Source organism: Strix uralensis, chromosome 5 (assembly GCF_047716275.1).
Source record: "Strix uralensis isolate ZFMK-TIS-50842 chromosome 5, bStrUra1, whole genome shotgun sequence".
NCBI lineage: Eukaryota > Metazoa > Chordata > Aves > Strigiformes > Strigidae > Strix > Strix uralensis.
This window is the reverse complement of record NC_133976.1, coordinates 77,993,246-78,015,333: the sequence shown is the minus strand read 5'-3', so window position 1 is coordinate 78,015,333 and position 22,088 is coordinate 77,993,246. Positions and strand designations below refer to the sequence as shown.

General features: G+C 51.9%; 1 protein-coding gene across 8 annotated transcripts in view; it reads left to right on the top strand.

Annotated features, from left to right (window-relative positions):
• Positions 1 to 949: 949 nt before the first annotated feature.
• HIPK2 (homeodomain interacting protein kinase 2) overlaps positions 950 to 22,088 on the top strand; it is a 145,024-nt gene continuing 123,885 nt past the window's right edge. For 2 of the 8 annotated variants that reach the window (XM_074871832.1, XM_074871839.1), the window contains exon 1: positions 952 to 1,203. In XM_074871832.1, coding sequence (XP_074727933.1) covers positions 1,185 to 1,203 — 19 coding nt within the window. In that variant the 5' untranslated portion in view covers positions 952 to 1,184. Of the gene's footprint in view, positions 1,204 to 3,039; positions 3,442 to 22,088 lie in introns of those variants that run through there. The other 6 variants (XM_074871837.1, XM_074871840.1, XM_074871838.1 and 3 more) reach the window with 6 other exon arrangements.

Genomic DNA, 22,088 nt, shown 5'->3' with positions numbered 1-22,088 from the left:
AAAAAAAAAAAAAAAGGGGGGGGGGGGGTAGTGGCTGTCAATCTCTGTAAGTAAACACTTCTTTGATGTGGTTCCTTTTTTTTTAAAAAACAAAACCACAACCCAATCCTAAAAGCAACAACGTATGTTTATTTTAAATGCATCCGCTAAATATTTACACTGCAAGCAAGCTAAATGAAAAAAAAGGATAAATTGGAACTTTTGTCAGTGAACCAGATTGTGAAATGCCTTGAGGGAATAGAAGATTTATTTGGGGAGAGGGGGAGAGGTAGGAATTTTCCATGCTATTGTAAAACATGAGCTCAAATTATATGATCCCCACAGCCAGTGAATTGCAAAGCTTCAATCAGCTGCCTTTTTATTTTTTTTCCTTCCTCTCTTTTCTATAAAGAGGAGGGGGGGGGGGAGACAGAAGTGTTTCACCAACTTCTGTTGACTGTTCCTTTTTTCTCCTGATTGAAATGTGTTGTTAAACAAGATCCCACATAATCTCAGCAGAGGGTTTCTCTCGCTCGCTCTCTCTCCTTCTGGGAAGCCGCGATCAGTGCCATCGGCGCTTGATTATTTGCAAACTCCCTTCGCTTCCCCCCCCCCCCCTTTTTTTTTTTTTTTTTTTTTCCCTCCTCTCTGTCTCGGTCTCCGTCTCCCTCTCTCTCCCTCCGTCTCTCTCTCCCTTTCTCTCACCCCCAGTGCAACTTTTGCAGGCGCCCCGGCACACGCAGCCATGCCGCGCTGAGAGCGGGGGCACCGCGCCAGCCCCCCTCCTTCCCTCCCTCCCTCCTTTCCTCCCTCCCTCCCTCTCTCCTTCCCTCCCTCTCTCCCTCCCTCCCTCCCTCCCTCCCCAGCGCCGCCGTCCCGAGCCGGGGGGGCCCCGCCGCCCGCTGCCCCTGTCCGGCCCCGCGCCTCGCCCCGGCCCCGGCCCCGGCCCGGCCCGGCCCGGCCCGGCGCCGCCGCCCCCCGCCCGCTCGCCCGCCCGCCCCGGCCGCGTCGGAGGGCCGGCAGCGGGGCTGGATGTGCCCGGCTCCCCCCGCGCTGAGGCGGGCAGCGATGCAGAAGGCAGGCGGCAGCTTCGCCTCCGCCGAGAGACACCCGCTCAAGATGGCAGATGTGTGTTGAGTTTGGGGGGCTGCGATCTCGCGTCGTTCGTGGCGGCGTTGCCATGAATAACAGGCGTCCTTGCACCGATGGCCCCCATGTACGAAGGTAAGCCCCGCACGGCACGGCACGGCACGGCCCGCCCTGCCGGCACCCCTCGCCCAGCCGCGGGGGAGGGCGGGGGGTGGTGGTGGGGGGAACCGGGGGTCCCCGGCCGCCCGCGGTTCGCCGTCCCCCCGGCGTTGTTGCGGGGAGGCTGGCGGCGGGGCACCCCCGCCCTGCCCGGCGCCCGGCGGGGAGCGGGTCGCGGCGCGGGTCGCCCCCCGGCTCTGCCCCCCCCACCCCCGCCCCCCCCCAGCCCTCCCCGGCCCCGCGGTCCCGGGCGCTCGGGCCCCGGCGGGGGGCGGTGGGTGAAGTCCGTGCCGGTGCCGAGCAGAACAATGAGGTGGACGGAGCTTGCCCTGCGCCTCCGTGTGTGCCTGCCCGCCCGCCTGCCCCTCGCTGCAGTTTCCATTTCCAGGACCGGCCACCCCGCTCCCTTCGCCGATTTCCCGGGAGTTCCCCCCGCCGAGGCTCTCCTCCGGGGCGCGGAGACCCCGCGGGCAGCGGCGGCGGCTGGGGCTGCGGGCAGCCGCCTGTCAGCTCCTCCGGCTTCTGCTTCAGCCCAGCCCGGGCTGCGGCGAGAAACCCAAGTGCCCCAACTTAGTTTTTTCGGGTTGAAAAAAAAAAAAATAAATGGGGGAGGGTGTGCGTGTGTGTGTGTTAGACCGGTACGTATTTCAGGGTGGCTGTTTATATATATATATAAAAAAAAATTTAAATACATCAGGGTTAATTTAAATCCCCTCGCGATGCATTTATCCTCTCCCGTCACCCCTCCCGGCTCGGCGGTGCCCAGGGAGCGTTACATAAACCGGGGGGACATCCACCCGGCCGGCGATTTATCCCGCCCGGGGACCGGTCGGTCGGTGGCGGCGGAGGGGGCGGGGGGGGGGACACGGCGACACACGGGGACACGGTACTTTTCTCCCTATGGCGAGGCCGGTAAAACTTATCTGAGGAGAAAATCGAGCCCGGGCTGCAGCGCCCGAGAGGAGGGCGCTCGGCGGGCGGTGTAAAGTTACCGGCCCGCCGGGTTATTTCTGGGCAGCCCCGGGCTCACCGGCGGTGCGGAGTCCGGACCCCGCGAGAGGCAAGGCAGACAAAGAGGAGCGTTTTCGGCAGCTGAGGGAGGACGGCCGTCCCTCCCCGCCCTCGCCGCTGCCGGGCACCGGGCTGCCGGAGCCCGGGGGCGGCGGCGCCGCCGGGGGCGGGGAGGCGGCCGTAGGGGGGACGCGGAGGGGCGTTGGGGGCGGCGGCGGGGCCCTGCGCGGCGGCGGGCCGGTGCCGGTGCCGGCGGAGGGGCCGCGGCGGGCCCGGGGTGCCGGTGGGGGCCGGCCCGCCGACAGCGCCCTCTGCCGGCCGCGCCGCCGAGCGGCCTCGGCCCCCGGGCCCGGGCAGCCCCCCCCCCCCCGCCTCCACCCCCCCCCACTACCGAGCCCGGGCCGCCCCCGGCGCCTCCACGGCAGCGGGCGGCCGCGGGGGCCTGCCGCGGGCAGGGGGAGGCCGCCGCCGCCTCCTGGCCGCCGCCCCCGGTCGCGGCGGGGGCTCGCGGCCGCGGCGCGTACCTGCCCGGTCCCCGCCCGCAGCCCCCCGCCGGGCCGGGCCGCGCCGGGCCGGGCCTGTCGTCCCTCCCCGCCACCCCGGAACGGCCCCGGGGCACCGGCGGGCCGGTGCGGCCTGCCCGGCACCGCACCGCCCCGCACCGCCCGCCGCTGAGCCTGCCCAGCCCCTCCCGGGCGGGCGCCGCCGGCAGGGTGGGTAATGCGGCGATTCCTCTGAAGTTCGCTCCTCGCCGGGCCGCATCCCCCCGGGCGGAGCGGAGCGGTGCCCGGCGGCGGCCGGGGGCGGAGTGAGGCGCGGGGCCTGCGGTCAGCCCGGCCGCGCTCCCATTCCCGGCGCGCCGCAGCGGGCGCCCGCCGAGCGCCGGCACGGCCGCCTCCCCGGAGCCGGGCAGGGCAGGGCAGGGCAGGGAGCGGCGAGGAGGCCTCGGCCGCAGCCGGGGCGGGCAGGGCGCCGGCTTCCTCCCGGCGAGGAGGCGGCGGTGCCGCACCGAAGCGTGCGGTGGAAGTTTAGCGGTTCCTTAGAGCATCCTAACTTCAGCGGCGCCCGTGCTTCTGCCTGACTGGAAAAAGCGAGCGGATGGAAGAAATGCCCTGAAAAGCAACCCGTAAAAAGAAATTCCCAGTGACCGATGCAGGAGGGTCCGCGGCCAGGCTCTGCAGCGCGCCTCAAGCCTTAAAGTAGGTGAATATCCCAAATGGCAGGAGCCAGCAGGTAGCGTAAAGGCTGACAGGGATTGTTTTATCTGTTTTGTGTTGCAGCACGTTTGCGGGTTAAATTGCTGCTGGATGGCTTCGAGGGAGGCGGAGGAGGGGTTAATGAATGTTTTTCGCCTCCTAGTTGCCATGAGAGGTCCTTCGAATTCCCTGCAATATCGCAGTGCATAGATAAAAACTTACTTATCGCAGGGGATGCGATTTCCTCCTTGGAAGGAGGCAAGGACTGCCGTCCTCCCTTACGAGCCTCACGTTGTGTGCGTAGCTGGCCTGGCCTGTCGCCTTCCTTTGGAGCATCAGGTACAGTCAGGCCGCCGAGGAGAGCGCAGGAGCTGAGGGGTTGGAGCAGCGCTGCAGCGGGCAGTCGCTCCTCTGGTCCTGCCCTTGACCGAGCGGTCTTGGGTGGCACGCACGGACACCCACCGCCACCACCGCAAGGCAGGCGAGGGTAGGTGAAACAGTATCTCCACCCTACGGATTTCAGAACATAGGCTCTTTGACAGAAAAGGCACCCCGGGAGGAAATGTGACACCTTGGAGGCCTTATGAAATGGTTCCAGTAGAAATTTAAGTGAGTGATAACATAGAGCACATGCACAAAGTCACCTGCCTTTCTCAACGTGTAGGTGAGGGTGGTGTGTGCCTGTGCTGAGCAGCTGGCTTAAATACCGGTTCTGGGAACAGAACCGTGCCTCACCTGATATTAATAGGCGAGGCATGATAAATAAGTGAATATCTGCTGTGAAATCCTTCCCCCCACACACTGTGCAAGGAGAATTTTCCCATTCGTTTTAAGGAATTTGGAGTTTTTGCTGTCGTCTTCTCCTCTGCTGGGTTTTTCTCATTCATTTTTTTCCGGGTATTGCAGAGCTGAGCAGTAAAATGAAGGACATAAAACCCTACCAAGTAAAATAAAACAGAAGTAACACCGCCACACAATGTTTGACCTGGATTTTAGTTTCGATTGTGAGCCGTACAGGGAAATGTGTTGAGCGTCAAAGCGGCCCTCATCAGGTATAATCCTGCATGGCCTCTGCTCCAGAGTTGGGGCAAACTAATGGCCACTGTCCCGCTGAGCACCGGAGATGCAGCTTCCTCAGGGGCAGCTGTATCGGCTTCAGAGGAGGTGAATGGCTTGAGGCAATTGAGAATCTGGTTCTTCAGAGTCTCCTCTAGGCAGTGTTTCCCTTGCTGTGCAAAATCATTATTGGTGCGCTCGTCGTGTGACATTTTCTCCTGTGTAGAGGACAGAGCCAGGGTCTGTGGACCAGGGGAGACCCCATTTTAAGAGGACCTACTGCTAGACGTCACCAGCGCCTGGGCTGTGGGTAGCTTTCTGCCCTGGATGGGTGCCTCCGGTGATTTCCTGGATGCCTCGTACCTGGCATCCTTCAGAATTGCGTAAAAAGAAGTGTTTATGTGCCTTAACCTTTATTTTCTAAACAGTGATTACCTCTGTTTTGGTTTTGTTCCTCTTTGCTTTGCTTTTTACTTATTCTTGACAACTTTGTTGCAACGCGTGGTGTATTTTTAGCAGCCGTGTTGGTAGTTTTCTATGTGGGTGGCTTATGGAATTAATCTGGGTAATATTTGTAAATTGCACCTCGCCACCGGTGCCGCTGCTGGAGCTCAGCACAGGCAGGAACCTGCCTGCACGCTGTCCTTGTCACAGGAGGGGCTGGGAAGCCTGAAAATCCGACCCTGAATGCGGCATGGATCAGATCCAGTTTAATGCCAGGAACAGGCCAGCCCTGCTGGGTTTTGAATGCATCCTCAAATCTCGTTAAAGCGAACAAAACTTGCTCATCGGGGAGGCGGCACCAGTGAGGCAGAGTAAAGGTCTTTACCCCAAAGTTCGTGCAGGGAGATGATAACTCAGAGGTGCTTCCTGTTTATGAATTAATAACCAAGGGCTTAAGCTAAGTCAATGCTGGGACCAAAAGCGTAAGTTTTTATTAGCTCAGGATATGGCTATAGCCAGGATAACAGCCCCCTCCAGTTATAATTATTGTTCTTATCATGCTGCAGTGTCTAGCGATTAAATGGGTTTGAGATGTGATGGGTGAAAAATGCTGGTTTTATTTTCGGAGGCGGAAAGAGCACTGCTGGGATCAGGGGCCGGGGCAAGCAGACAAACAACGTGCTTGGACAAAGAGGCAGGCGCAGTCATTGGCCCTTGGACTTCGTGCAGCATGTTCCTCTGCATGGCTGTAGCAGGTAGGGAGAACCCTGTTGGCTTCAGCTGGACACCTCAGCTGGCCTGGAAAATGAAGTAATTTTCATTTTCCTGTGCCTCGGTTTCCCCATTTACCCTGTGGTTGCTATTTACCTCCTGCTTTCACATGGTGCTTTGAAACTACTGGATGTGGTTTCATCCAGACTGGGTAAGAGCTGGCTGTGCACCCTGATCGGTGTAGGTCTTCTACCAATGAGGGTAGCCCAGAGACCTCCCTGATGCCTATGAGAGTTTTGAACTTGGGTCAACCTCTGGAAGTTAGACCATATATTTGGAGGCAGGTAACTTACTTGGTTGGCTAAGCAAATAAGCCTCGGTTTTGGCCACATCACAGCAATGATGTGTAAAAGTATGTGAATATTTGGTCAGAAGGAAAGCTCTGGGATGTCAAATCATGGAAGGATTGGTGACCTAGGCATGGAGGTAAATCCCTGTCCTGATTCCTGGCCTCACCCAGTGGGTCTCAGGTGATGGTGTTAGAGCAGTCCTGCCAGATGGCAAGGGCAAGTTCAGCCACCTTCTGCTCGCGCTGGGCTGAGAGACACCAGTATGAGGCAGATTAGACCTCTTAGGTGCAGGTGTTGAGGCAGCTGGGCTAGCACGTTCCTTTGGGCAAGACTCCCGAGGAGGGGAGTTTGCAAAGGCATTCAGTGGTGGGCTGACAGCTATTATGGTGTCCCTATCCCTGTGTCTGTAGAGGATGGGTAGGCTGAGACTGGATGTTTTTGAAAGTTCCACCCTTTTCCTCTCTGATCCCAATTTAAGAAGATATTTTAAGGTCTGTGCCTAAATTTAAGCTCACAGGCAGTGCTGCTGACTTCATTAGAATTGTTTGTCTTTAAAGCTGGCCACATGCTGAAGTACCTTTCTGACTCATGGCCTCTATAGCTTAATCAGTCCATTTATAAAAATGAGGCTGTTTCCTCACCCTTACTAGGAAATCTCTGCCCTCTGAATGTGAAATATTATTTATAGGGCTTTTTCTTGCTTTTGGAAGGTTAACTGGTGGATAACAAGAAGTGAGAATTAAAGGCTGTTTAGAGAAAAGGTTGTTTCTTCAGCTATTTACATACCCTGCCATGGACCTAGGTGTTTAACGGGAGGCCTTCTCTTTTGAAACTATTCCCCCTAGCAGTACAGAGTTCAGCTTTTGTTTTGAAAATAAACCCAGGTGATAATTTCACTCCAGATGGTAGGGCATTTAGCAATTTTTCTGTTCGTCGTGGGGGAAGAGTAGAGGCATGTTACTGCTTTCACCCGTTTACAGCACAGAGAGCGCACATAAATCCTCCTTCATTTGGCCACATCAGCAACTGAGGTCCTTCTTCTGGAAAGCACAGGTGCGTGTATTTTGGGACCACTCTTGAATTCAGGAGCCTTCCAAGTTGGGTAATTTCTGTGGTAAGCTTCTGAGACTTCCCCACCTCCACAGGTGAGTGGAGGAGCAGCCCCTGTCTCTCTAGGCTGACAAGGGCATCACCACATTGCAAAATACCTTGGAGAGTCCAGAGTCAGGGCTAAAAGAATTACAAAGCCATGCCATTAGAATTTATTTATTGAATGGAAGTAATAATAAGCTGTAATAATTGTGTTTATACAGTTGCTGTATATGTTCAAGGTGCTATATAAAGAGTGGCTGTCTGATCAAGGCACTGACAGAATGATGCCAAGAAATGGAGTCTTTCACTTATTTGAAGGAAGGGTACAAAATAGACAGTGGGAGGCAAGCATCATCAAGATGTGAGCCCCTCAAGCTGTTCCTGGGCTTGATTCTGATTTCGGATCATAGTGTAGGTCAGCAACAGTGCCAGTGAAACCCAGGGAGCTATGCAGGAGGCAAGTGCCGTCTCCGTGCAGTGAGTGTTGGCCTGTCTGCGTTGCGTTCTGTAGGGAGAGGGAGTTTTATGCTGGGTGGAGGATGGCATAGTCTGCTCCCTTGGTTTCCTTCAGCATTTCCCACTGAATGGGAGATTTGCTTGAAGAAGCTGAAGCTCACTCTTTATTCATGCCTTGTTCTCTGTCGTGCTCACCTTCCAGTGCCTGTGCTGATATCCGTCTCTGGAAAGATGCAGTGAGAGCAATCACTTACAGCTCCTACCCTGAAAAGCGGGAAAGGTCACCCCGCAAGGCAGTGGTATTTACCAGAGATACTTGGGAAACTCAGAAGGGCAGCTGTCTTCCCTGTTCATTACAACCTTTAATCCTTAAAGGCATTAGCAAGACCTGGAACAACGGTGTTACACAGCGGTACCCTGCAGGCTGATGTCTTCTCCGGTTCTAAACACAGACAGGTTTATCTTGGTCTGTGGGCTATGCTGAAATGCTGAAGAAACTTAGTTCTCACTGAAATCATTGAAATCATAGGAAGTGGGCATAGGAAAGACTTCAGAAAGTTTTTCGAAGCAGGATGTACCATACCAAATGCATGCTTGTCCAGCATGTTCTCTAACATGTTCGTACAGCATATTCTCCGTGTATGGAGGGTCCACAGCCTGCCCAGGCTGTCATTGCTGCCTTTAGCTATTGTTGTCATCGAAAAGATTTTACCTTTTCTGTAACTCTGCTCTGTTTTGCTTGCTGTGATTCCTTGTCCTATTGACAGTGGGTATGGAAAAACTATTCCTTCCTCTTTGTCATTTCTCTCCTTGGCTTTGTGTTCCTTAGGCTAAATCCCCTCTCAGATAGATCCTTCAGCTCTTTCAGCTCTGACCATCCTCCTAGTTCAGCTGGTCCACCTCTCTTGAATGGCACTACTAGAGCTTTACCTGGGGTCCTGCGCTGGCAAGTAGAGCAGAAGTGTTCCTTCACGTCTCTTACAGGCAGTGCTCCTGTTTGGTTTAACTTTTGCACCGTGACATCGTTCATCTGTGTGTAGCTTGTGGCTCCCAGATCCTGTCCAAGAGGTCTGATGCTTTGTGAGCCATTTTCTATCCTGTATGTGTGGAGCTACACTTTCCTACCTAAGCGTATGATTTCTGTATTTGTCCCATTTGAATTTCAACCTGTAATTTTCAATTTGTCAGGATTGTTTTGAATTCTAATCTAATTCCCCTGACTTTGCAGTCCCTTCCTGCTTGGTGTCACCTGCCAATTTAAAAAAAGCACAATCTCTGTTTCTTCACCAAGATCAGCTTCGTTTTCCACTGTACGGTCCCAAATAGAAAGCACAGAAGAGAAGAAATTGTTTCGTAAAAAATAGGAATAGAACCTAGCACCCAAAATATAAAATAAACTAAAAAAACCAAAACGCTTGGCATTGTTTTCAGACCTCCTTTTGCTTTCCTTTGGAGCTTTTGAAGTATTCCTAAGAACATTTGTATTTGCTGTAGCGGTGCCAGTGCCAAACAAAAGCAGGATCTTACTGCACCAGGCATGACATTGACATGAAGGGGTAGATAGTTCCCACCTGTAAGGTTTTGCATTTTATGTAGATGAAGACACAGGAGGGTGGATTATACAAACCAGCTGGGGACTTCGGGGAGAGGAAATCACAATGTGAAGGTTTCCTTAAACATTTTTTGACAGGGGGTTGTTTGGGGAAGGGAAGGGTGGGCTGGAGGTTGAGAAGTAAGGAAATAGGTCAGCAACAAGAGAGAAGAGGATGAGAGAGACGGGTGGGGAGGGAAGGTGAGGACAAGTGACTGTGACAGGAGAGAGGGAGGTGATCACCGAGAAGCGCAGGGGCTGAGGCAGTCACAGCCAAGCCCAGCAAGGAACAGAAAGTTGAGTGAATTGCTGAAGATCCTGGCTTGGAGTGTTTTCGCAGCTGTCCTTACTGACTTAAGTCTCCCAGGCTTTTTTCCCTGCATTTGCCTCTAACATCTTTGAAGGGGAAGGTGGGCGAGGACGGGAGATATCAGCATTAGGATATAGGTGCTAGGTGGCATAGAGAGCCTGCCTAGGGATTTCATAGCTGGAGCTGAGACTGGTGACAAAACTAATGCTATAGCATTCCCATAAGATCTTTGATCCTGGTCTTCATGCTCAGGAAATTCTGATGAGGCAGAGATTAGCCAAAACACCAGCACTTTTCATTGATCTGAGATCCTTGTGGTTTCCTCCCTTGCTGCCATTGCCCTTCCCATGACAAAGGTGTCTGTGCAGGACAAATTTTATCTGCTCTCCTCCTCCCTGGCAGGCCCCACATGCTGAATTTTCCCACAGCCTCCACGTGATGTCTTTAAGGGCACATGTCCCACCCTCTGTCCCCATGTCTGCCCTAATCTCACCATCAGTCCAGCTGACCAAAATGGGTAGGAGCGTGGCGGCACAGTCATCAGCACCTAAGTTCATGGGTGAGAACCACACGTGCATCATACCGACACAGATGTGCGTGGCCTGAAGGCTGGGTGCAGTTTGAGTGTATGAGGCTCAACATACTGTTCTCTCTAGTAGCAGGTCATGTATGTCAGTACATTTGGCAGCGAGTCTATAAGATTATGGTTTTTCTCTTGGGTGAATAGGGCAGGAAGAGCTCTATTTTTGCTTATAGTTTGGGGTCAGGGTGTTTATTTGCTACTGGATATGATCCAGTGGATTCAGTTCGTCTCTGCGCAGAGAGGAAACAGCAGAGAGGAAACAGTCTAGGAGGTTCCTGGAGTGTGTGGAAGATAACTTCCTGACACAGCTGATGAGTGAGCCAACTAGGGAAGGCGCCCCGCTGGACCTGTTGTTTGCGAACAGAGAAAGGACTTGAGGGTGATGTGACAGTTGGAGGCTGTCTTGGGCACAGCGATCATGAAATGATAGCATATTTGATTCTTGGAGGAGTAAGGAGGGGGGTCAGCAGAACTGCTGCCTTGGACTTCTAGAGGGCAGACTTTGCCCTGTTTAGGAGCCTGGTTGATGGAGTCCCTTGGGGGGCATTCCTGAAGGGCAAAGGAGTCCAGGAAGGCTGGACACTATTCAAGAAGAAAATCTTCAAGGCATAGGAGCAGGCTGTCCCTATGTGCTGAAAGACAAGCCGATGGGTTCAGCCTGGCCTGGCTGAACAGAGAGCTCAGGAAAAAACTCAGGGGGAAAAAAAGGAGAGTTTATGATCTTTGGGAGAAGACGCAGGTAACTTAGGACTACGAAGATGTCATGAGGTTATGCACGGGAAAAAATTAGGGAGAAAATTAGAAGGGCCAAAGCCCAACCAGAACTTAATCTGGCTACTGCTGTAAAAGACAATAAAAAATGCTTCTATAAGGAGGGCTAAGGAGAATCTCCATCCTTTATTGGATGCGGGGGGAAACATAGTGACGTAGGTTGGGGAAAAGGCTGAGGTACTTAATGCCTTCTTTGCCTCAGTCTTTAATAGTAAGACCAGTTGTTGCTGGGGTACCCAACCCCCTGAGCAGGAAGACAGGAACGGGCAGCAGAATGAAGCCCCCATAATCCAAGTGGTTAGGAACCTGCTACACCACTTAGACACACACAAGTCTATGGAGCTGGATGGGATCCACCAAGGGTACTGAGGGAGCTGGCAGAAGTGCTCACCAAGCCACTTTCAATCATTTATCAGCAGTCCTGGCTAACCGGGGAGGTTCTAATTGATTGGAAGTTGGCAAATGTGACATCCATCTACAAGAAGGACTGGAAGGAGGATCTGGGGAACTGTAGGCCTGTCAGTCTGATGTTGGTGCTGGGGAAGGTTATGGAGCAGATCATCTTGAGTGCCATCACGTGGCACGTACGGGACAACCAGGTGATCAGGCCCAGTCAGCATGGGTTTATGAAAGGCAGGTCCTGCTTGACAAACCTGATCTCCTTCTTTGACAAGGTGACCTGCTTAGTGGATGAGGAAAAGACTGTGGATGTTGTCTACTTAGACTTTAGTAAAGCCTTTGACATTGTTTCCTGCAGCATTCTCCTGGAGAAAGTAGCTGCTTATGGCTTGGATGAGCATACTCTTTGCTGGGTGAAAAACTGGCTGGATGGCCGGGCCCAAAGAGTTGTGGTGAATGGAGTTAAATCCAGCTGATAGCTGGTCACAAGTGGTGTCCCCCAGGGCTCAGAACTGGGGCCAGTTCTGTTTAATATCTTTATCAATGATCTGGATGAGAGGATCAAATGCACCCTCAGTAAGTTTGCAGACAACATCAACTTGGGTGGGAGTGTTGATCTGCTTGAGGGTAGGAAGGCTCTACAGAGGGATCTGGACAGGCTGGATCAGTGGGTTGAGGCCAACTGTATGAGGTGCAGTAAGGCTCAGTGCTGGGTCCTGCACTTGGGTCACAATCATCCCATGCAACACTACAGGCTTGGGGGAGAGTGGCTGGAAAGCTGCCAGGTGGAAAAGGGCCTGGGGGTGTTGGTGAACAGCCAGCTCAATATGAGCTGGCAGTGTGCCCAGGTGGCCAAGGCCACTAGCCTCCTGGCTTGTATCAGAAATAGTGTGGCCAACAGACTAGGAAAGTGCTTGTCCCCCCTCCCCCTCTACTTGGCACTGGTGAGGCCACACCTTGAATACTGTGTTCACTTTTGGTCCCTTTACTACAAGAAAGACATTGGGGTGCTGGAGTGTGTCCAGAGAAGGGCAGTGAAGTCGATGAAGGGTCTACAGCCCAAGTCTTATGAGGAGCAGCTGAGGGAACTGGGGGTGTTTAGTCTGGAGAAATGAGACTCAGGGGAGACCTTATCGCTCTCTACAACTACCTGAAAGGAGGTTGTAGCAAGGTGGGTGTTGATCTCTTCTCCCAAGCAACAGGTGATGGGACAAGAGGAAGTGGCCTCAGATTGCACCAGGGAAGGTTTAGATTGGATATTAGAAAAAATTTCTTCACTGAAACGCTTGTCAAGCACTGGAACAGGCTGCCCAGGGAAGTGACTGAGTCACCATCCCTGGAGTTATTTAAAAGACCTGTAGATGTGGTGCTTAGGGACATGGTTTAGCGGTGGACTTGGCAGTGCTAGGTTAGCATTGGACTTGATGATCTTAAAGGTCTTTTACAACCTAAATGATTCTATGATTCTGTTTATTTTTGCTTGAAGATATGACTTTTTTTTTTCCAGTTACCAGTTGTATAGGCACACGCAACAGCTGATAGCCAGCAAGCTCCCTAACTATTAGCTGCATTGGTGGGGTGTTACGCTAATACTTCTGGAGAGAATGTTACAGCAGACGATGGAGTGGGTTGATGGAGACTTGGACTCTAGCAGCAAAGCTCAAAAAATATCCAGTCCTAGAAAACTTGCAGAACATTTCAGAGAAAGTTTGGTTTTTCAGGAAGCTCCTTTAGCTTTCCCAGAATATTTTTACTTGTAGGCAAAATTTGTAAGCATTCTTTATTTTTAAAACGTGGTTTATATTCTGCTCTTGTCTGCGGCAGCGCCAGCACCGTCGATGTATTTATCTTTTCCCTGTTAACACTTGCCGTTCCTGGAACGTCTCCTGCTCAGCAGCTGTTTGTAGGTGGTTTTTTTCTCTCCCATCATCATGTACCTTTCCTTCCTGTTCAAGGCATCCATAAACCTCTCGTAGTGACATCATAGCTGTTTCCATAGCAACAGATTATGATACTAGAACAGAGGATAATATCAAACAGGAGGAGGAAGAGATAAATTATGGTGTTTGTGTGCGTGTGTCTGAGGGCTTGATTATATTCCTACATCTCTTCTGAGGATGTTGTCTGCCTGGTTTCTCCTCTGTTTATCTTACATCCCTTTTAAAGGTTAGGAAAAAGCAAAGGGAAAAAAAGAGATCTGGAGGTCAGAACAATACAGACGCATATTTTTGGTCTCTGTGTAAACCTAGTAGGCCGAGATTTATTTTTTTATCTCCGTGGTAGTTCTCCTGTGTCTCCTGAGAGTAATCTAGTCTGGAGAAAACTTGGAGGCACAACAGTCTCCTGGTGCACCTTCACTTTTATTTTAATTACAAATTTTTTGTGGCCCCTAGCAGCTGAGATCTTAAGTCAAAGATCTCTGTGCTGCTTGTTTTCCAAAAGATGGACAAATGTGGCATGGCATTGCCCCAGAGAGCTCGCAACCTGTATTTGAGAAAGGATGTGACAGGTGCTCAAATCAGCCAGAGCTGGCATGGGGAGAAAAGGGAAAAGTACCCAAAAGAAGGATATGAGCAGAAGTATGATCTCCAGGCAGTGCTCCAGCCTGCCCAGAGAGTCGTCGTGGCAGAGGTGGTCTGAGCCTCACCCCAGTGTTAGCTTGTCACAGTGATGTTTCTGGAAGAGCTGTGCTGTAGTGGGTCAGGGGCCTGGTTTGTGACCATCTGCATGGTTCTTCCATGGCTTCAGGCTGTTCCCCCGACAGGAGCTGACAGCAGCAGGATTGCAGAAGGATGAGTATCTCTGCTGCTCCGTGCTTACATTGGTAGGAAGACTATCTGTTTGCTTAACACATGAGGCTGGAGGTAAAGAACGTCCAGCTAAAATGCATGGGGTTTTATTTTCTCCTAGGCAGCATTTACTGTTGACAAATTCCAAATAGTTTGGCAAGGATTTTCAGCAGGTTTCTGTTTTGCCTCCAAATAGCGGTAGTTTCTGGCCAGCGTTGCTACTTTCCTATTTAGATGATTGACTTCAGAAGCTGGAGAAAAAATTCCAAGAAAGCCCTCTTAGATATCCTCATAACTCTGTGTGTGTGTGCAATCTTTAATCTTCCTCTGGTGGTAAAATTTCTGGGGAGTTAAATGGCCATTGCTAGTCTTCAAAATACCCAGAGTAGGGCCATCTCTAACATGGCAAATCTTTGGTGATGGTCTTGAGCACCTTAACATTGACAAACAGTTTTGATCCCATGCTTAGGCACTCTGGTGTCCCAGGGAGGAGTGCAGGGGAGGGATCTGAGCAGAGCAGTAATAGGTAACGTGTCAGCTAGTTCAGCGATGCAATAGCGTAGGGGAGCATGTAATGGGGCTCATTCCATTATGGGAGTACAGCGACGTGCTGCAGGATGAGCCCTGGGTCAGCAGCAGAGGAGCACTGGGGTTAGGTGATGCCCAGTGCTCAGGAGCTTCCTGGCATCTGGGCAGGCTGCTGGTGGGCTTGGTGGCCATGTTGAGCGAAGAGTTTTTGATCCAGCTTAGTGGTGCCAGGACGGAGAGAAGTTGGCAGGTAGGAGGAATCGCACAACTCACTCAAACTGTCCAATGCCATGGGGAATTAAAGTCACTCAGAAGATACATGAGTACAGAACACCTCGACAGGTATTAATAGTTAGGTCACAGAAGCTTATTGGGAGCCAGTAGAGACCACAGAGGACTGGTTGGGTGTGCTTTGCCTGTACAGCACCAGCACAGCACACCAGCCCCAGTTTCTGAGCAGGCTGGTGGGAAACACGCTTCTGCAGTCAGGCCTCAGGGCGATGGGGGTGAGGGAGGCTGGAATGAGGTCCTTTGCAGAGGGAAGAGAGATCACAGCCTTTTCTCTGAAGCCAGATTAAAACAAAAGGACAACTCTTGGCTACAGCCAGTTTGTGAACACCATGGAGAAAGCCAAGACCTCGTAACTCCTACAAAGCAAGTGGGGATCACATTTAGTCATGAGTATAATTATAAATTCCTTCATCTCTTCTAGCACTATCACTGCTACCACCAGAAACCTGACTTCCCATCAAACTACCCCTCTGCATTATCTCAACATCAGAATATGTATGTATTTAGTAAGTGGGTATAAGGAACACGTTGCAAACCCCATTTTAAAATAGCTGCACCACCTGATGAGGACGTGTGAAACCCAAACATGAGCATATCCCGTTGACGGTGACAGTACTTCCCTTGCAGTGTCATTTTCTCATCGCTTATCTGAGGCTGTGAGCACCTGGATAATGAAAATGCACCTTCCAAATGCCTGTGCTGCGTGGAAGCACGTGCGAGTCAGAAGGGGGACGGCAGATGCTGTTATCGAGCTGTGTGTGTGAGAATACAGGTGGAAGGGAATTATGTGTGTATGTATGTATGTATATGTGTGACTCTTCCCATGTTTGCAGACGTGTAGGAGTGCACATGTGTTTGCATTTGGCTTCATCCCTTTTGTCTACAGAAGGCAACGTGGTGGGCCCGATTCTCCTTAGAGCTATTACGCCATTCTCTCAGCAAATTGCATTTGTACCAAGGCTCTTTTCCACTGTGGAGAATGAAGAAGGGAGATTTATTATAAATATAAATTAGGCTTTCTGTGTGTTTGTGAGCCGTCGCAGCCTGTACAGGAGGAAATATAAACAAGGTGAATGCAGGGTGTTTATGTGGAGCAATGCTGTGACAGCGTATGTGTTGGCAGGAGTGCTGTCTGCAGTCTCTGTGTAAGGGGTTGTGTTGCTGGTGTGAGTGTGGAAGGCTGTAAATCACAGTGTGTTCAGGAGGGGACACTGCCACTCTGCCTGTAAAAGGCAGGGAGAGATTTTTTGAAGGAGTGTGACTCTTACCAGGCTGAACAAAAGGGTTACTAGAAACCCAAGCTTGAGAAAAATATCATCCAAGACATTCTGTCTGTGAGTGATTTGTAATCCACGTCTACCAGCTCATCTCCATCCTGACCCAGAACAGCTGTGTGGCAGGTGTCTTTTACACATCTCTCCCAGTGCCAGGTTTTGGTGGCCCTACTGGTCCAGTTCTTGGGTATCTGCAGCTCTGCTTCAGGTCTGTCCTTCTATATCCTCAGTTGTTTCAGTCTTGACCTGGTTCTGTGGTAGCTGGCGTCTGTATGCAAATGCAATACCCCCTGGGGAATCTGTATCCGTTTAGATGTGTTTACCCTATCACTCACAACCTGTCTAATGTAGGTGAGACCACCTCAGTAAAGTAGCCTGTGAGTAGGCGCCTGAGCCCTGGTTTTGTTCCTACTCAACTGCAAACTGGAGCTACAGATTGGAGTTCCCCTCTTTAGGACAGGGCTTGGTTTAAAAGTTATTTCATGTTCCTCCAAAATCATTCCTCTTTCCCAGAGGAGCACTTGAGTCATTATCAATCCCCGCACTTCCTCTCAGCCAGGAAGGGTTGAAGGGTTTTCAGGAAGAGGATGCTTTACAAGGAGATGTCTGCTTTCCCTTGCCATGCTCTGTCGCAAACAGACACTGAGTCTCCTGCCAAAAAAACACTGCCTGTAGAAAATAATGTGTGAGGGAAGAAGATTGGATGTGAGTGAATGGCAGGGTAGGGCAGGGTTTCAGGTGGGGATGCCCGATGTTTTTTGGTACCGGGCGCAATAAAACAGATGCTTGTGGCCGCACTGGGGGTGATCTAGGAGATGTGCTTATGTTACTTGGCATCACTGGTGCAAGTTGCAGGTCATAGTTTTTTGTCTGGGTTTCATTGCTGTTGGTACTCTTGTCCGTCTCGCCCTGTTGTTATTGAAGGGCTTGTGAAGGGGATGGGGTTTTTACTCTCCTCGTGTATTTTATGTCCCATCTCCTGTCCCTGGCAGCCTCTTCCCCTTTGCCACCCTCTCCCCAGCACAACCCTGTCATGTTTGGGCGTACTTGGTTGAAGATAACCAGCCCACCTGAGGTGTTCATGGCCGAGGACACAGCGTGCCACGTATCGAGAACATGCCCGCTTCCCGTGGGAGCTGAATGCTGCGTGTCAGATGTCCCAGCCCATGGGCCAGTGAGGGCAGGGGCTCTGCAGTCTCCCTACGGCTCGGAGAGAGCCTTGGGGGGCTAGCAGGCACGTGGGGAAGGAAGAGGGCAGGCATGGTCATGCAGGTAAAACACTCTGTGGTTAGGCAGATGTTGGGGAGTGTTTGGCTAACTGAGGCAAGGGAAGCGGGAGCCTCTCCTGGTGATCTCGGCCCTCCTGCCTTGCCCACTGGGGACATGGGGAGGGCTGTGGGGGGCAGGCACTTCCCCTCTGCTTGGTGTGTCGAGGCAGATGGGCTGCTTGCCAGCCAGCCTGCGGGGTGCTCAGCCCCTTTTTTGTGGGAGGTGGCAACCCAGCAGCACACAAGAGCTGTGAAATCCAACCCTGCGTTGGGACGGGCTGGGCTTAAGCCCCGTGTAAGCCCTAATTTGAAGGCTTAAAGGGAACTCAAGTGCGGCAACGAGTGTTGTGGCTGAACTTCACCCTTCCTGAGCTGTGACAGACTGCCAGGAGGGGAACTGAGGGGCAGGACAACCTCTGCCTTCCCAGCAGGGCCAGGAACTTCCAGCTGAACTTCTTGGTCCCAACAGAAGCGTTGGATTTGGTCAGGTTTTAAACTGTAAATGTGATTAATTGTGGCTGGCGGTTCTGACCTCTGGTTTTCACTGGATGCCCGAAGAAGTTGTTGCAGTAGTGGGCCCATTCTGCCTGCAGCCCAGCTGGTCTCCATACGTCTGGTTGTGTATGTTCATCCCTATAGTTCTGCCCTGATAACTGCTCTCCATCTCCCCAACCTGGTCATTGCTTCTCTTTGTGGGCAGCAGGCTCAGTGTGTGGCTTGTAGCAGATAACACCAGCCCTGTGCCAGGCTCCTAAAGGCCACGTAGCCATTGTGGTGGGCCTCTGTTGGGGGAGCCCCCCATTTCCCTCTCATGCCTGTGTCCCCTCCTCCCCACACTTGCTCTCTGCACAGGGACCCCTTTCACCTCGTCCCCCTCAGGGAGATGCCAGGCTCCCTGCACTGCTGGAGTGGGTGAGCTGCTCAGCACACAGGTAATCACAGCAGGCTGAGGCTCACCATTTCTTCCTTTTTCTTTGTGACTGTGATCCTCGTTTATTTATTTGTAACGCTTGTTGTTGCATTCATTTAGGGTCACTTCAGAATTGGATGCTTTCATTTATTTCAGAGCCCCATCACTGCTTAAAACACAGCTGTAGTTTTAGGAAAGCCACTGAGTGTGTGATGCTACACCTGGGCTTGGGAGGAGGATTTTGGTGAGGGGCAGATCTGCATCTGGATAGCTTCTGGAGGTGGCCCCCAGCATTGTGCCCGCTGTATTGCTGTGAAGGACATGCATGCACCTATGTGCCTGTACAGATCCACGTCTGCGGATGTCCCTGGGAGCATCCTGTGGCATCCTGCCCACCTTCCTCCCCCAGTCAGGTCCATGGGACTTCAGCCAGTACACCGGAGAAAGGATCACTGGTGTTTGTCAACCTTTGCAAGAAAACAGATGGTTTTTAAGCCAAAGCTAAGACTGTAGCACATGCTGGAGGCTGGAAGGTAACTCTAAATCCTAGGACTCATTTGCACAAATACATTTGGTTCCAATCCTGAGGTCATTTTGCCTTCCCCTGCCTATACCTTCATTTCAGAAACATGAATTAAGTTTGGATTAGTTTTTTCAAAACACCACAAAATGTGGCTGCGGGTAGGGGACTTTTAAATTACATTTGGCACAGAGGGGATAAGGAGGATTGTGAATGCTCCATAGGGTAGGAACCCATGGATGTTTGTCATTTACACACTGTCAGTGGGGAACACTGAAGAGACTGGATACACCAGGAGAGCAGTAATGATATTTGCAGCCTCTTACTTGTAGGTCTGCTGCTCAGATCAGACCTCTCAGCTTTCTTCTGGCCCAACATATGAGACCCCACTCACTGGGTCATGTTTCAGGCGTGAACCTTACATGTAGGGTCATCTGGTGGATAAATGTCCTGTCATGTGAAGGGGGATGGGCTCTGTGGCAGGGTTGCCGCAGGAGTGGGAGGCGATGCTGGCCAGTTAGGCTCCTTCCAGGGCAGAAACCTGCAGGACGCCCCTGCCTCTCTGAAGAGGCTGTCTGTTTTTCGGCAGGGTCTGTGGAGCATGGAAGAGGGACTTTGTTTCTGCCCTGAAGGCATGGGAGGTACAGACCTACCCAAGAGCTCATGAGGAGGCAGCTGTGAGTGATTCCCAGGTTTGCTGGAGGTCAGCAGTGATGGCACATTTATGCCGTTGAAGGCCTTAGCCATAGCAAAGGTTTTGTTTGCATTTACTGGCTGCTTACCAGATCTCAAAATCATTACAAAGAGTGACAAGCCAGCTAAGACAGCCTTGGAGGCAAGGACGAGGCTAGGCTACCCTGCTGTGACTCCCTCCGGGAGGCATGTGCTGGCGAGGGTGCATGGTGGGAGCTCTGCACCGACACGGGTCATGCTGCGTGTGCTTGGTGCTCTGTTTCCAGTTCAGTGTCTTTCACCTTCACCAGCTCTCTAGGACTAAGAAACCAAAGAAGAGTTGGAGGTTTGTTCACACAGAGATTGGCTGCTGGAGGAATGCCCCCCAGCCCTCCCATTACTGTCAGCAGAGGAGAGGAGAGGTTTCTGTCCTCTCCTGCCTTTCAGCCAGAAGGAATGCATGTGCTTGGGGGCTTCCTGCCATGCTCTCTTGCCATGCTGATGGGTTTCATGACACCACTTTTAGCACCTGAGGATAGGTGTGAAAAGGGAGGAGGTGGAGGAGGAGGAGGTGGAGGTGGTGGTGGTGTGAGTTAATACAAGACCCAGTGGGAAGCAGCGGCAGGCAGTATTATTTCAGTGGTTTGAGCCAAAACTTTCTTTCTCTCTCTCTCTCTCATTAAATTACAACTAATGCAAGTAGCATTGTGAAGGAGGAATTTGGGAACTGTTGTTCATCATCCAATCGCTTGTAACAAATGTGCTGCTCAGTGCCATAGCCCATAGCCTAGCTGAGAAGTAATTCACTTGGTATTTGCAGGCATGACATGCATGCCATAAGAATTCCACTGTTAGCATTATTCCAGCATTAGCGTGGGGATATGAAAATAAATGATGAGCTATTGTTTTTCATGATTAAGTCCAGGCTTTTCGCTCATCTGTCTTTTTCCCTTCCTCCGTCTGTGGAAGGAGGGGCCTCTCCATTCCTTTCGCTTTCGGAGCAGGCAGGTTGTGCCCTCACTCATCCCAGCTCCCCTGGCCCCCTTCCAGACCAGCACCCTTCTGCTGCTCCTTCCACCTGTCTCCTCCTGGGTTTGGATATCAGCCACAGCTGATCAGCCAATTAAATTGCCATGGGATATCACTGCAGGTCAGAGGGGACCTCAGCATTTTGTTATGGGCCTACAAAGCTGTTTTGCCCTCACCATCCCTCAAGGGGACCAAGCCCTGCTCTTCATGGTTGCACTGGCAGGCTCAGAGTTCAGTGGCGGGTCAGCAGTTTGGTACTTTGAGGTCACCTGCAAGCCTTAAGTGACTCTTCTATTACTTAAAAAAAAAAAAAAAAGAGGGAAAGCTCTTGAGGCAGCTGTCAATCTTGATGTGCAGGACCAGAGCCAAGCAGTCTCTGCTGGGGTGTGCTGGCAGTGGCCAGCACTTAAAAGAAGCCCACAAGGCAAACAAAAGGGATCTGTGACCCGTGGTTGCGAGGGACATCCCTGTCCATTCCAGTAGGCTTTCCTGTGTTTCCTGCAGAGCTTTATAAATGGGAAGGAGTTAAACATTACAGGGGAGTGAGGTAGTTAAGCATTATTTATCCCTCCTTTCTACTGGGGGTGACCAAAGAAGAAAGCATAGCAGTTTCAGAGATGACCCCTGTTTCTGGGATCATCAGTTCATGGGGCTGGTTTAAGCTGGCACACAAACACCCACCTGTGCAAAATAAAAGACTTCTTTGGAAAACCAGGCTTAAATATCCCCATGAAATCCCTGGGCTGAGTCAGTACCAGTGCTATACAGGATTCCTGTGCTCTTAATCTTATTCTTAATCAACTAACCCAGGCAGTCTTTCATGTCACTGCGTAGCTGCTCACTCCAGTGGCCCTAGCCCGTGTTGGCTGTTCAGCAGAAGGCCTGGCTGAGCTGAAGGCAGATGGCAGGGTAGGAGCTTGTGCTGATCCTACTACTATTAACTCTACCACTCCTCTGCACAGCAAGCTGCTCCCTTTGAACATCAGCAGAACCGCTTTTAAAGCCCTGCAGCCCAGCCTTGTGCGACAGAATAGCTCATTTTGTCAGGGAAAAAGATACCTTGGCAAACTTTTGAGTGTAAGCTGTCAAGGGTAACCTCAAGACAGTGGAAGAAGCAGCCATGGGCTCTGAGGAAAGAGCAGCAGCCAGCTGCAGGTATCACGTTCCCACCTGAGAGGGGACATAGGAAAACCATTGCTTTTTCCCTCCTTTTTCTTTATTCATCCTCTCACAGGAGCAGTGTACGCACCAGAGTGTTCTGTGATGTTGCTTTGCACGTCATCATGGTTATGAAATCCAAAGCTGCTGGGTCGTTGTACTCGTCCCGCCCCACACCGTGCTGCCAGCATACCTCGGCACACAGCGACCTGCAGTACGTCATCGTTATCCTGGTGAAGCCCTGACCCGTGGGTCTCCTAAAATGTCTCAGGCCGGGTAACTCCCTCTCTCTCACCACCTGCACTCGCTGACACGCGTGCACACACATGTGCATTGCACAGGCTTTAGCACCGATGGCATGTGCAGCTCTCGCCAGTTCACTTCAGGGCAATTATGATGTCCCACATCTCAGGAACGTGGAGGCATTGTCCCTCTTGCCCGAGCTCCTCCAC